Source organism: Acinonyx jubatus, chromosome B3, assembly GCF_027475565.1.
Source record: "Acinonyx jubatus isolate Ajub_Pintada_27869175 chromosome B3, VMU_Ajub_asm_v1.0, whole genome shotgun sequence".
Classification (NCBI taxonomy): domain Eukaryota; kingdom Metazoa; phylum Chordata; class Mammalia; order Carnivora; family Felidae; genus Acinonyx; species Acinonyx jubatus.
Window position 1 is genome coordinate 69,092,818 of NC_069386.1, and position 15,245 is coordinate 69,108,062.

Sequence of the window (15,245 nt, forward strand, 5' to 3'; positions counted from 1 at the left end):
ATTATACATGACCATACGAATCTGGAGAAATATTTTGGCACATACAAATCTGATGCTCCAAAGTATTTTGCATGATCAAAGTTACATTAAAAAAAACCATACAAGGTTGGCATATTTTCAATATATTTTTTTAAAGGTATGCTGTTGGGGCACCTGGGTGGCTCAGCTGGTTAAGCAGCTGACTTCAGCTCAGGTCATGATCTCACAGTTTGTGAGTTCGAGCCCGTGTTGGGCTCTGTGTTGACAGCTTAGAGCCTGCAGCTTGCTTCAGATTCTGTGTCTCCCTTTCTCTCTGCCCCTACTCCACTTGCACTGTGTCTCTCAAAAGATGAAAAAATTTTAAAAAAATTAAAATAAAACGTATGTTGTTAATTTTGTCATCTAAAGGAAAAGCACATTTTCAGTCTATTAACTGGATAAGTATACATTAAATAATTGCAAATGTGTTTATAGAATTTGACATCTTTAAAATCTTTCTTTTTTGTCACTTGGGGAAATGAACATGATTTATTAGCACAAATTTCTACTTGAAGATAGTTTATTCCCCAAGCTCCATTATGGTAATTGGCCATCAATGTCCCATCTTTAAGGGATTCTTAGCTTGAGGGAAAGAAGAGATAGATATTTATATCTAAAGTTAAAAGAAGATTCACATATGAAGTTCTCTAGCTTCTTAAAGTGATGCTTTTCCTGAATTACTTTCCAGGAATAGGAGAAAGAGATTATTAAATCCTCTACAGAAAACAAACAAACAAACAAACAAAAAACGCATGTTTTCAAAAGTTCCATTCAAACATAGTAGATTTGAAATACAAATTGAGGGATCTGCAGCATCAGCAGTGAGCATCTTAACTCCAGGTTAGTAAACAGCCTTTGATAGATATTTAGTGAATATGTGTCTGAATATACAAGTTAGCCAGAGACTAATTTATTGTGTTGTATTTTTACATAAAAATCATTGGAGGAAATAAATTAACTTGTCAGTTAAAATCAAATTTTGTTATTGTTTTATTTTATTTTTTTCATTTGAGAGAGAGAGAGACAGAGCAAGCGAGCACAAGTTGGGGGAGAAGGGCAGAGGAAGAGAGAATCTTAAGCAAGCTCCGTGCACAGTGTAGAGTTCAACATGGGGCTCAAACCTATGATCCTGGGATCATGACCTGAACTGAAATCAAGAGTCAGAATCTCAACTGACTGAGCCACCCAGGTGCTGTATTTGTTTTTTAAGTAGCATTTATAAATATGCAAAATCAACCGTAATTGTTTCTGATTACAAATTTAACATTCATTGAATAATGTTTAAAATGCCGTTGTAAATCACAAAGAGTTCTCTGAAATCAGAGCCCTACTTAAGTTCATTTATTCTGCTTCTTTTAACTTACATTTTTAAAAGAGCTTTATTGGTATATAATTTACATACCATAAAGTTTACTTATTTTAAGTTTACAAGTCAATGGTTTTTAGTATATATACAGAGTGCAATTATCACCAATATCTAATTTTAGAGCATCTTTAATTCAATAGAAAGTTAAACATTTTAAAAAAATTTTTGTTTCCTGAGTTTTCCTTTTGATTATTTCAACTTTTCATTCACTTAATCTCTAGAAAACACTAAATTAAACCCAGTAATATGTATGCTAGGATAGTGTCAGGGTCATCTAACTAAACTTGTGAACAGATCCTGAATTGTGATTATAGCCATTATGTCCACAGTGGTCTTTAACTTCAGATTTATAATTTCCTCCTCCTCCTCTTCCTCTGCCCCCTCTTCCTGCTTCTTCTTCTTCTTCTTTTTTTTCTTCTTCTTCTACTTCTCCTTCTTCCTTCTTGTCCTCCTCCTCTTCTCCTTTTTTTTTTTTAGAGGGAGAGTATAGCCCAAGTGAGGGAGAAGGGCAGAGAAAGAGAGAGAGAGAGAGAGAGAGAGAGAGAGAGAATTTTAAGCAGGCTCTATGGTCAGGATGGAGCCTGACTTAGGTCTTGATCCCATGACCCTGAGACCATGACACCAACCAAAATCAAGAGTCAGACACTCAATAGACTGAGCCACTCAGGTAACCCTATAATCCCCTTCTAAAGAGGGGTAGTACCTATTCACAGAAAGTTTTGCCATTAAATCTTTTAAAATAGTTGATCTGGAAAATGTCAAGTTGGAACTAAAGAATTTGAATTCCTATTATCCTGACAAAAGCCTGGGCAAGATGGGTGCTATTTGAGTAGACTAAAAGAGATATAACAACCATGAATTCCTCTAGATTTTTAAATTCTATCACTATATCATGTTTACATCATTGGAATATTTCAGATATGGAATATGTTACTTTAGTTCCCTGTAGAAGTATTACTAACTATTATTTCATGTTATATCCTTCAATTTTAAAAAGGGCCTACATAAAAAAAACTCAAACGAGGACAATTCTACATCTTTTGTGAAATTACCCATGAAGACTTCTGTTCAATGTCTTTGTAAAACATTTTATACTGTATCTTCCTCCTAGTGAGAAGATTGGGGTGCCAGTTCATTTCTCATGATAAATGGATTAGACTTATTCATCCCATCTCAGTTCTTATGTAAACTCAGAACTACATTTTTAATCAAATGTTGAATTTATCAGCCACTCATGTATATTGTAAAAGCTACGCACCAAGATATTATTGCATAAGTTTTATGCTCTGGTCCTTATTGAGAGGTCTTGGAAAACATCTTTTGCATTGAAGCCATCCCCAAATCCTATCATAAGTAGTCAATTTATACAAAATAAATCTACAAATGAATTGGATCATTGGCTTTTTAATCCCAAACCCAATGGATTAAAAGAGATTAAAAGAGATTAGGGAACTATATAAACCCTAGGTTAATTGATTTGTTTCTCTTTATGCTAATTGCTTTAACAACTGAATTAAGTGAGAATGAGAAACTGTCAATGTTACATAGATATGGTCTGAATGAGTGAGCTTGTGAATGAGCAAACAAATACAGTAGAAGAAGATAGTCCAATGACTACCAGGAGAAATCTGGAAGGAGTCTACATTGTTAAGATTTCAAAACAAGCATTATGGGAATGGTTGCATAACTTTGTAAATTTGTTTAAAAATCATTGAGTTTTACACTTAGAATGGGTGCATTTTGGTAGGTAGGTGCATTTTATTTTAATAAAGTGGGTTTTTTTTTTTTAAAGGAAGATTCCAAGCAGCCTGAACATGGGAGAAAAGCAAACTCTGCTGTTGGCTTGGTTTTAATCTTCTCTGTATTCTATTTTATACTATGTCTTACAAATTAAAATTGTATTCTGATAAAATTTAGTTGATCACTTTCATGTGCCTGATAGTTGACAGGTCCTTTCATATCCATCTCTTTATATAGATTCAGAACAAAATCTGAAACTTGAGATAATGGAACTGCAGAATTATTCCTTGGTGTCAGAATTTGTGTTGTATGGACTCTGCACTTCACAGCATCTCCAACATTTTTTCTTTATATTTTTCTCTGGGATCTATGTGGTCACTATGCTGGGTAACCTCATTATTGTGGTCACTGTAATTTCTGACCCCCACTTGCACTCTTCCCCTATGTACTTCCTGCTGGGAAATCTATCCTTCTTGGACATATGGCTAGCCTCATTTGCCACCCCCAAGATGATCAGGGACTTTCTTAGTGATCGAAAGCTCATCTCCTTTGGAGGATGTATGGCTCAGATCTTCTTCTTGCACTTTATTGGTGGGGCTGAGATGGTACTTCTGGTTTCCATGGCCTATGACAGATATGTGGCTATATGCAAACCTTTGCATTATATGACCATGATGAGTCGGAAAACCTGTATGGGACTGGTGTTGGTTTCATGGGTCATTGGATTTGTGCACTCCATCAGCCAAGTAGCCTTTACTGTGAATTTACCTTACTGTGGCCCCAATGAAGTGGACAGCTTCTTCTGTGACCTTCCTCTTGTGATCAAGCTTGCCTGCATGGACACCTATGTCTTGGGTATACTCATGATCTCAGACAGTGGGTTGCTCTCTATGAGCTGTTTTGTGCTCCTCTTGGTCTCCTACACTGTTATTCTCATCACTGTCCGACAGCATGCTGCTGGTGGGGTATCCAAAGCACTCTCTACTTGCTCTGCACATATCATGGTAGTCCTGCTCTTCTTTGGGCCCTGCATTTTCATTTATGTGTGGCCTTTCAGTCGGTTCTCTGTGGACAAGCTCTTATCTGTATTTTATACCATTTTTACTCCTCTCTTGAACCCCCTTATCTACACATTGAGAAATAAAGAGATGAAAACAGCTATGAAGAAACTGTGTAACCAACATGTGACTTCTCACTGAATTCCAGCTTTCCATAGAGCTACATGTTCTTACTCATTCAGTGTATATAATTTCTTTAATATGATTCTGCTCAAATATTTCAATCTGATGGTTTATTGATAGAATTTGTATTGTGTTATATTTCAGAGAAATAGTTGATTTCAACAAAAATCATATATATATAGTTTTATTCTATATAATTTTATATTATTAATATAATTTTATAATATAACTTTATAACATCACTTATTTGTTTTTGTATATCACAATATTATATTATTTTATATTATAAACATAGTTTATAACTATAACTCCATTGTACTATGACATTAGTATGATCATATAATAACTATATAATATAAATCTATATACACACACATACACGTACATACACGTTTAACCCAACAATTTCACTTTGTACTTAGCGATTTTCTTTCTCTGTTTTTTTAGAACTTTTTTTTACATGTTTATTGATTTCTGAGAAAGAGACAGAGAACAAGTTGGGGAGGGGCAGAGAGAGAGGGAGACACAGAATCTGAAGCAGGCTCCAGGCGCTGAGCTGTCAGCACAGAGCCCAACATGGGGCTTGAACCAACAAACTGTGAGATTATGACCTGAGCTGAAGTTGGACACTTAACCAACTGAGCCACCCAGGTGCCCCTCTTCAACTCTGTTATGATGAGATTTCTCTTACTATTTTATTTTGTCTAAAATATTTATATAAAATGGATTTTATTTTCCTAATCATAGTCCAACACAGCAAGAGCTGTCAGTTCATAGGCATTCAAGACACGAGACATTCAGCACAAGGAAACTAACCCAAGAATAAAATGCTCTATGAATCTTTCTCCTGGCTTTGAAAGACTGCAAGGAGGAAAAAAGACACTATTTCAAGATCCTATTGATTTAAAAAGTGTACTTTTCCTTGTGAATGTGTATTATGCTTAACATTTTTATTGAAAAATATGAATGTATGCCAGTGAAATTCAATTACAGAAGTTAATTTTCACATGGGAAGAATCAGTATTTTATGGCTCAATATTTCATGGTATAAATTAAGGTATTGTGTTACTATTTAATATGCACTGGTTCAGGAAATTAAAACATTTTTACCCAGAGATTTTTAAACACTGGATCTACACTGCATCTTAATGAGTTGATCTGTCCCTTGGGGAGTCATCTATTAGGAAGTATGTTTGAGTGTGACAGATTCAGATCTTATGCTGAGCTTTTAAATGTCTTTGGAACCTAAAAAGATAATCATAAGCAAGAGTTAAATTTTATATTAACCAAATGGTCAGAGAATTTAAACAATTTTCTTATATGTTGATTCTGGAACACCAGACCAAAGGAGAGAATTGGGTAATATTCAAATTATGTGAATAATTGGATGAAGCTTCCAGTAATTTTAGACAATATTTTGAATCAGGAGAAACATGCTCCTGGGTACTTCTGGCTTATCTAATGACTGTAATCTTACACATTTGCATAAACACTAAAAGAACACGTTTGAAAACATCTGCCTTGGGAAAAATTTCTCAACACTCCCCTTGCTTGCTACTGCAATAATACTGTGTTTTGGTTTCATAGACTTTAGACAGTTAATTTTTTTTATGTTTATATGTAAACATTTAAAGAGTTTTAAAACTCCAAAGAGATATATACACCCCTATGCTCACTTAGTATTATTTACAATAGCCAAGATTTGGAACCACCTAAGTGTCCAAGTTTAGATGAATGAATGAAGTAGTTGAATATATTTATGGTGGAATATTATTCCACCATTAAAAAAGGAGGAAATGTTACCATTTAGAACAAAATAGATGGACCTAGAAGGTTTTATGGTAAGTGAAGTCAGAGAAAGACAAATGCCATATGATTGCACTTATATGTGGAGTCTCAAAAACAAAAGAAACAAACAATGGAGACCCAGACTTATAGATACAGAGAACAAACTGGTGGTTGTCATATGGGAGGAGGGAGAGGGATGGGCAAAATAAATGAAGGGAAATAGACACAAAGTTTCAATTATAAAATAAATTTCAGGAATATGAAGTACAGCATAGGGAATTAGTCAATAATATCATAGTAACTTAGTATATGGACACCTAGCAACTAGACTTCCTGTGGGGATCCTTTTCATAATATACCAAAATATCAAATCACTGATGTACACTGGAAACTAATAGGACTGTATATGTCAATTATACTTAAAACAAAGAAAAGAGTGGTTATAAAAAGCTTTCAGGAAGATGACACCTTATTCCTCTCTTATATTGTTGAAGAGAGCAAAAGAATGCCTAAAATCTGAAGGATAAAAGTTATATTTATAAACCTGCTAGAATACATTGAAATAAAAAAGGAGGAAACATATGTCGTGTCTTCCAGGTTAAATCCCATTTTGAAGAGAGCAAAAGAAGGCCTAAAATCTGAAGGATAAAAGTTGTATTTATTAAATTTTTTTAAATGTTTTTATTTATTTTTGAAGGAGAGAGAGACAGAGCATGAGCGGGGGAGGAGCAGAGAGAGAGGGAGACACAGAATCAGAAGCAGGCTCCAGACTCTAAGCTGTCAGCACAGAGCCCGATGCGGGGCTGGAACCCACAAACTGTGAGATTATGACTTGAGCCGAAGGCGGCCGCTCAACCGACTGAGCCACCCAGGGGCCCCTAAAAGTTGTATTTATAAACCTGCTAGAATACATTGAAATAAAAAAGGAGGAAAAATATGTCGTGTCTTCTAGGTTAAATCTTTTTATAAGTAAACAGCATTTCTATGGGACTCTATTTCATTTTTTCCTCTTAATGGCTTTATTGCAAAATTTTGCAGGGACACTTGAGTTTCCCTTTGAAGAAATGGGACAAAAAGTGTTGGTTGCCCTGACTCCTCTCCCCGCCCTCCAGCCAAATAAGTTTCAGCTGTTCGGGCATTTCTGTTGCCTCTAAAATCAAAAGAAACAGCAGCAAGCAAGCGTTACCGCGCGGAGTAGGACCCAGAAACCTGTGAGGCGGGGCATTCCCAGGTGTGCTGAGAATGCGAGGGCTCCAGGCCTTGGTGGAGCCTCAGGTGGGCGGAGCGCAGGCGCAGTGGGGAGTTGGGCCAGGGCCCCGGGCGCCGTCAGGAGGGCTGCAGACAGTGTGGTCAGGACGTGGTGCCCCCTGGTTTGCCTTCTTTCGGACCTCTGTGCTTGCACGTCTATGGCACCACCTGGCTGGGCGGCCGGTGATGTCCAGGGGGTCTCCGGGCAGGATTGGCCGCTGGTCGAACACACACTGGGGGGAAGCCTGGCTGCCTCCGTGAGACCTCAGGTGGGCGTGGACGCCTTGAGGGCAGGTGGGCCTTCCTGACAACGTGGGGGTGCTGGCCAGCGGGGACTCCTCCGAGGCATGGCCTGCTTCCTGTTGAGGATCCTTAGATGTCAGCAGCCACTTTTTGGGGACCCTGGATCTCGGCCAGGTAGGTGGACCGTCAGCACGCAGGTGTAGAGGCGGTGCCGGGCCGTGGAGAAGAAGCGGGTGGCGTCCACGGGCGGGTTCTTGCTGTGGAAGAGCGTGCCCCGCGTGTTCTCCTCATGCAGTGTCCCCTCTTTGATGTTCCTGCCGGGCACGTTCTTGATGGGTCCCACATAACGGCTCCCCGTAAGGATTGTTCTCTGGGTCGGCCTCTGGTACAGCCCTCCTTCCTCCTGGTCATGTAGTTGGGGCCTGTATTGTGATGATGATTTCACAGTATATACACACGGAATTATTACATTGTACACCTCAACTTTGACCCAACCTCAGGCAGCTTTCTGTCAGGGACATGGCAGTGATTTCTTAGTTGTGTGGGGCAGACAGCAGCTGTGGTCAGTCTGGTCCCAAAAATGAGGGGAAAATAAGTTGTTGGGGTTGTCCCAGTGAGGGGGTGATTAGTACTCTTTTACACGTAGTCCTGGTTAAAATGCCAAAATTGAGGGCTTTCCAGAGAGTTCATGAGAATGAGACGCAGAGAAGGGACTAGTCTTGGACTGTCTTCCACTTGAATTGAGACAGTGTTCTTTTGGGACAAGAATCACATCACAGACATTTCAGCTTCTGCAGTGCTTCTATAATGCCTGTAATGGGGGGGGGGGGGAAGAACTTAAAAGGAAATCTGCTTTAGGATTAATTTCCTTGGTTTTTATTGGTATAATACTGATTATTGACTTTGTAGACATTACACATAGCCATTTTTTTTTACCATCAAGGTATATTTAGTACTATTCACACATTTATTTGTGCAATTAAATGTTTGTCAAGCATCTGCTGTGTTTCAGATTCCATGAATAGAGCTAGGGGTGGATATAGAGCATTTAGGAACACACATTCCCAGTTTAGTGGAATTAAAGCAAATTATATATAGTCACAAAATATGCTGTCAGGTGAGAGCTATGATAGAGATAAACATGATGTCTGAGAGTATAGGAGAGGGAAACTTAATCCAGTCCTGATGATTAGCAAAGGCTTCCCTTATTACCTCAATTTTTCTCTGCTTCCTGAGGACCCTGTATTTTGTCCGGTTACTATGCACACATACACACACACGCACAGCATGTTTAGCACAGAACCAGTCCTAGAGTAAATGCTGAAATAGATGCTAGATCCCACAGGTGTTTATGACTTTTTAGAGGTATCCGTGGCTCTTGTCTCATCCCCAGTCTCTGCTCAGCTCTCCTCCTTGCTTTGGTCAGATCCATATCTGACCCAGGATATGGACCCTGCACCCTCGCTTTGGGCACAGAAATCCCTGGAGTTGAGGTGTCTGGACTGGGTAAGGATGGTTGCTTGCCATGTTAGTGAAACTTGAGTGAGTAAAGTCACCAGTTTTCCCCAAACTGTGGACTTTTGCAGGGAACTTGTCATTGTCAGTGCACAGAGAGCCATACATTTATTTCATTTTTTACACATTTTTATTTAAATTCCAGTTAACATACAGTGTAATGTTATTTTCAGGTGTACAATATAGTGCTTCAACATTTTCGTACAACACTGGGTGCTCATTGCAAGTGCACTCCTTAATCCCCATCACCCATTTTACCCATCAACCCACCCACCCTCCCTCTGGTAACAGTTCTCTCTAGTTAAGAGTCTGTTTCTTGGTTTGTCTCCCCTCTCTCTCTTTTTCTCCTTTGTTTCTTAAATTCCACCATAGATTTTAAATAAAGGAATTTCTTTGAATTTTGAAGAAGGGTTTATGAAACTCACTTTCCTATTTTGAAATAAATTAAAATACAGAATACAGTGTTTTCAAACTGTAATTTGAAGACTACTTACATTAAAATCACCTGAGATGCTTTTAAAATGCGAACAATCTGGATGCATCATTGCTTTGCTTAATTAGAATTCTGGGAACAAATCCCAGAAATATGCTTTTTACTATAAACTACTTCAGGTAATTCTAATTCACAGTCATGACTGAGAACCCCTGGATAATTGTCACATTATCCATCTATAAGAGTAGTTGCTATTAAAGGATGGTTAGAATAATTTGCTCATGTGAGAAGTCTCTGTTAATGGACCATGATGCATTCTTAGAAATACATCACTAGGATATATTCTAAAACTGTGACCTCACAAAATATGTTGTTTATGGACAGAAGAGTAGGTCACTGAGAATTTGCTCAGTGACGTTCAAGGCATCTTTTTCTATTTTTAAATAATTAGCATGAGTGGGAGAGAGGGGAAGAGGGAGAGAGAGTCCCATGACCCTGCTATCATGATCTGAGCTAAAATTGAGTGGGATTATCCACTGACTGAGCCACCCAGGCCCCCTGAAGTTGAAGGCATCTTAAATATTTATTTACCTGTAGTCACTAAGAGATAAGTTGCTTCCTCTTTTAGTTCTCTGTGCTTTATAAATGTTTTTCTTTAACATAAATATTTAAATAGTCTTTAAATCAAATTATTTTTGTCTAAAGAATCCTTCAAATAATTTAAATGCCAAATTCTTAAAGCAGGGCCCCCAAATTTAAGAATTACCATCTGAAGTAAAATTTCATTGGATACTCTCTCCTGCTTTGTCAAAGATTAGTTGGCCATACATTTGAGGGTCCAGTTCTGGAGTCTCTATTCTATTCCATTGGTCTATGTGTCTGTTTTTGTGCCAATACCATACTGTCTTGATGATTATAGCTTTGTAGTAGAGGCTAAAGTCTGGGATTGTGATGCCTCCCACTTTGTTTTTCTTCTTCAATATTACTTTGGCTATTTGGGGTCTTTTGTGATTCCATACAAATTTAAGGATTGTTTGTTCTAGCTTTGAGAAGAATGCTGGTGCAATTTTGTGGGATTGCATTGAATGTGTAGATTGCTTTAGGCAGTATTGACATTTTGACAATATTTATTCTTCCAATCCATGAGCATGGAATGTTTTTCCATTTCTTTGTGTCTTCTTCAATTTCCTTCATAAGCCTTCTATAGTTTTCAGCATACCGATCTTTTACATCTTTGATTAGGTTTATACCTAGGTATTTTATGGTTCTTGGTGCGATTGTAAATGGGATCAGTTTCTTTATTTCTCTTTCTCTTGCTTCATTATTGGTGTATAAAAATGCAACCAATTTCTGTACATTGATTTTGTACCCTGAGACTTTGCTGAATTCATGTATCAGTTCTAGCAGACTTCTGGTGGAGTCTGTTGGGTTTTCCATGTAGAGTATCATGTTTTCTGTGAACAGTGAAAGTTTGACTTCTTCTTTGCCAATTTTGATGCCTTTGATTTCTTTTTGTTGTCTGCTTCCTGATGCTAGGACTTCCAACACTATGTTAAACAACAGTGGTGAGGGTGGACATCCCTGTCATGTTAGTCACTTAACAAATGGTGCTGGGAGAACAGGACAGGAACATGCAGAAGAATGAAACTTGACCACTTTTTTACGCCATACAGGAAAATAAATTCAAAATGTATGAAAGACCTGAATGTGAGACAGGAAACCATAAAAACCCTAGAGGAGAAAGCAGGAAACAACCTCTTTGACCTCAGCCACAGCAATTTCTTACTTGACACATCTCCAGAGACAAGGGAATTAAAAGCAAAAATGAACTTTTGGGACTTCATTAAGATATAAAGCTTCTGCACTGCAAAGAAAACAATCAATAAAACTAAAGGCAACCGATGGAACGGGGAAAAAATTTGCAAATGACATGTCAGATAAAGGGCTAGTATCCAAAATCTGTAAAGAACTCAGCTAATTCCACACCCAAAAAACAAGCAATACAATGAAGAAATGGACAGAAGACATGAATAGACACTTCTCCAAAGAAGATATCCAGATGGTTAATGGACACATGAAACGACGCTCAGCATCAGTCATCATCAGGGAAATACAAATCAAAGCCACACTGAGATACCACCTTACACCAGTCAGAGTGGCTAAAACAAACAAATCAGAAGACTATAGATGCTGGAGAGGATGTGGAGGAAGAGGAACCCTTTTGCACTGTTGGTGGGAATGCAAACTGGTGCAGCCACTCTGGAAAACAGTGTGGAGGTTCCTCAAAAAATTAAAAATAAAACTACCTTATGACCCAGCAGTAGCACTGCTAGGAATTTACCCAAGGGATAAAGGAGTGCTGATGCATAGGGGCACTTGTACCCCAATGTTTATTGCAGCACTTTCAACAATAGCAAATTATGGAAAGAGCCTAAATGTCCATCAACTGATGAATGGATAAAGAAGATGTGGTTTATATATACAATGGAATACTATTTGGCAATGAAAAAGAATGAAATCTGGCCATTTGCAGCAACATGGATGAAACTGGAGGGTATTATGCTAAGTGAAACAAGTCAGTCAGAGAAAGACAAATACCATATATTTTAACTCATACGTGTCATCTTGATTAACTTAACAGAAGACCATGCGGGATAGGAAGGGGAAAAAGTAGCTACAGAGAGGGAGGGAGGCAAACCATAAGAAACTCTTAAATACAGAGAACAAACTGAGGGTTGATGGGGGATAGGGGAGAGGTGGAAAGTGGGTGATGGGCGTTAAGGAGGGCACTTGTTGGGATGAGCACTGGGTGTTTTATGGAAACCAATTTGACAATATATTTAAAAATAAATAAATAAAATTAAGTAAAATTTCATTTCTATACAATGGGAAAATTAGTTTTTTCATCTCTGTGTTTTCCTCCTTGATCTCAGATGCAGTTTGAAGAAGAAAAGGTTAGGGAGACTTTCATAGAAAGAAATGTATGTCCAGCTGTTGGATCTCCGGATATTGCCACTTTCTTCCATTAGAAGGGCCCTGAGGATCTTGCTGAAGGAAGGGTCACTTGCAGTTTTATGATTCTGCTTAAGAAACACATTCTTCCCAATTCATTCCTTTAAATCAATTATCAGAATTCTGTAAAGCTATTATGTAAATAATATGTAAATAGCTATTATGTAAAGCTATAACGTCTAATTCCAACATGAACCTGTAAATCTCCTGAAGTCAGGATCAGTGTTTTACCTCAAAACTTTACATAGTACTAGGCAAATGGTAGATGCTTATTAGGAATATTAGTTATTAAGTATTTTAGCCAAATGGATAAGTTAACACACTATTTAAAAAAAAAAACCTTATAGCTTTAACGAAGATTTCTTCCTAAATCAGATTTAATAAAAATCAGTTTAAATATGTGTTTTTAAATAATAATTTTTGATAAATTCTTTATTATTTTGGTTTTGGTCTTTTAGGTATCACTAGACATAGCCAATATGTGAAGCAAATTACTCTGAAGTCTTAATTTGTATTGCTGGGACTTTCTACCTATGGACCATTGCTACATTTTCTCCTTGCTTTCTCTACTGGGTTTTCTGTAACAATGGTCCTGGGAAACCTCCTTGTGTTTACAGTGACCTTTGATCCTCATTTATATTACCCCCCATGTACTTCCTTTTAGCTAAACTCTCCTTTATTGATTTGTGTCTTTCCACCTTAAGGGTTTCTAAGATGATTGTGACCTGTATTCTGGGCACAAAACCACATACTTTCAGGGGTGTGACCAGATGTTTGCCCTTCATGTCCTGGCTGGATCTGAGATGGTCCTGCTCATTGCTCTGGCCTTGGAAGATATGTGGCCATATGCAAGCCCCTCCACTACCTGACTATCATGAGCCCACAGATGTGCATTTTGCTTCTGTCCGGTGCTTGGGTTATTGGCCTCATTCATGCAGTGGTCCAGTTAGCTTTTGTTGTCCATTTGCCTTTTTGTGGTCCTAATGAGATAGATAGCTTTTATTGTGACCTTCCTTGGTTTATCAAACTTGCCTGCACAGACACCTACAGAATGGAATTCATGGTTAATGCCAACAGTGGGTTCGTTTCCATGGGCACCTTCTTCTTAGTGCTTATCTCCTATATCTTCATCCTGGTCACTGTATGGAAATGTTCCTCAGGTGGTTTGTCTAAAGCCTTTTATGCTCTGTCAGCTCACATCACTGTGGTGGTTTTGTTCTTCGGACCGTGCATCTTTGTTTATGTGTGGCCATTTCCCACAGTGCCAGTGGATAAGTTTTCTTGCCATTTTTGACTTTATGATCACACCCATTCTGAATCCCATTATCTACACATTGAGGAACAAGGACGTGAAATTGGCAATGAGGAGACGGAGTTTGAGGATGATCTTCTAAATAGCTCTAAATGAGAAAACAAGTCATGCCTTCTGCAAGCAATACTGTATGCACAAGTATTGAAGGGTTAAATATTATCTTAAGACCATTTGTTCTCTTTATTTCAGTAGCACAAATATCTTGGGTAGTTTATTTCATATTAAAGGACAATAGTGTGATTATAAATTTATTTAAGGCTATTTTGCATATTTTAAGATTTTAAATTACTGAAATACACTTTTTGTTTCACTTACATATCGACTGGTCTATAGAATCTTGGAAAGTTTTTTGAATTTCAAGGCATATTTGCAGAGGTACCGGTGTATGCTGATACTTTTCTGTCACTGGGTTGAAAATATTCTTATGTAAAGGATGATTGGTTCTCCTACGTTATTTTTGGTAAGCAAATCAGGCTTGTCCTTAAGTTGATTCAGGGGTGTTGTTACTTTTGTTAATAGATGCACTCAGTTACATGAATATAATTTTTGTCATATATTAAGTATTGTCTGATAATCATATATGCAGAAAGTAACACAGTGAGCAAAGAAATAGTTAAACAGTTATTAGTGTCTGAGATCGTATTAGGATCTGGCATCTAAGAGGACAATGTTATATCTTTTTCATCTCAACTTTGCTTTCAACTATTTCCTTTAAATGTATAAAGTGACAGCAAAAAGATATGACTTAAGAAATAACATTCATTAAAGAGAGTAGAACTAGGATGGGGTTTAGAAAATGTTAAAGAGAAGGAACTCCTATGTAGTATTGCTTAACCGTGGGTACAAAGCAGCACTGAACACTCCATGCTCAAGCATTAAGCCTGTGCTGTTTAGACTTGCAGGACTGACAGTTCACCACCCCACGAAGCAAAACAATGCCTTTTTAAAAACTTTATTTGTTGAAATTTTATTCTTAGAGTGGAGTGAAATTTACTTCCCTTTGTATTTCATATTTCTTGTTTTTAATCTACAATTGTGCAGAATGAAATATCTTCCATGATGTCTCCTCCTTTTGTGTTTGAAAATTACACATGATGATATATCTTATAACTTTAAGAATAAATATTGCCTCTGATGGTAAACACCTTAAGTCTTTTTAGGCAAAATTTCCCAATTTGGAAATTTCATGAGATTTATTTTGAGGCCACCTGAAATGTCCATTTAATTTTCTGTTAAAATCTGTTTCTTTTGGAACCTGGGTATAAGCTGATATTGATTCCAGCCATGAAGCAGGGAAAAATATATGATAACATTCCATCATAAAATGAAATGTCATTAAATCTGTAATACAAGATCTGTAAGAACATCTGAATAAGAAATTAAAAATCT

The 15,245-nt window shown here is 37.4% G+C and overlaps 1 protein-coding gene and 1 pseudogene across 1 annotated transcript; both read left to right on the plus strand.

Moving 5' to 3' along the window:
• Positions 1-3,363: 3,363 nt before the first annotated feature.
• Positions 3,364-4,323, plus strand: LOC128316162 (olfactory receptor 4K14). Its single transcript, XM_053225092.1, has one exon. It carries the CDS (start codon positions 3,391-3,393, stop codon positions 4,321-4,323), a length of 933 nt encoding a protein of 310 aa, XP_053081067.1. The 5' UTR covers positions 3,364-3,390.
• Positions 4,324-13,130: 8,807 nt separating this feature from the next.
• Positions 13,131-14,070, plus strand: LOC128315982 (olfactory receptor 4F15-like; annotated as a pseudogene).
• Positions 14,071-15,245: the final 1,175 nt, after the last annotated feature.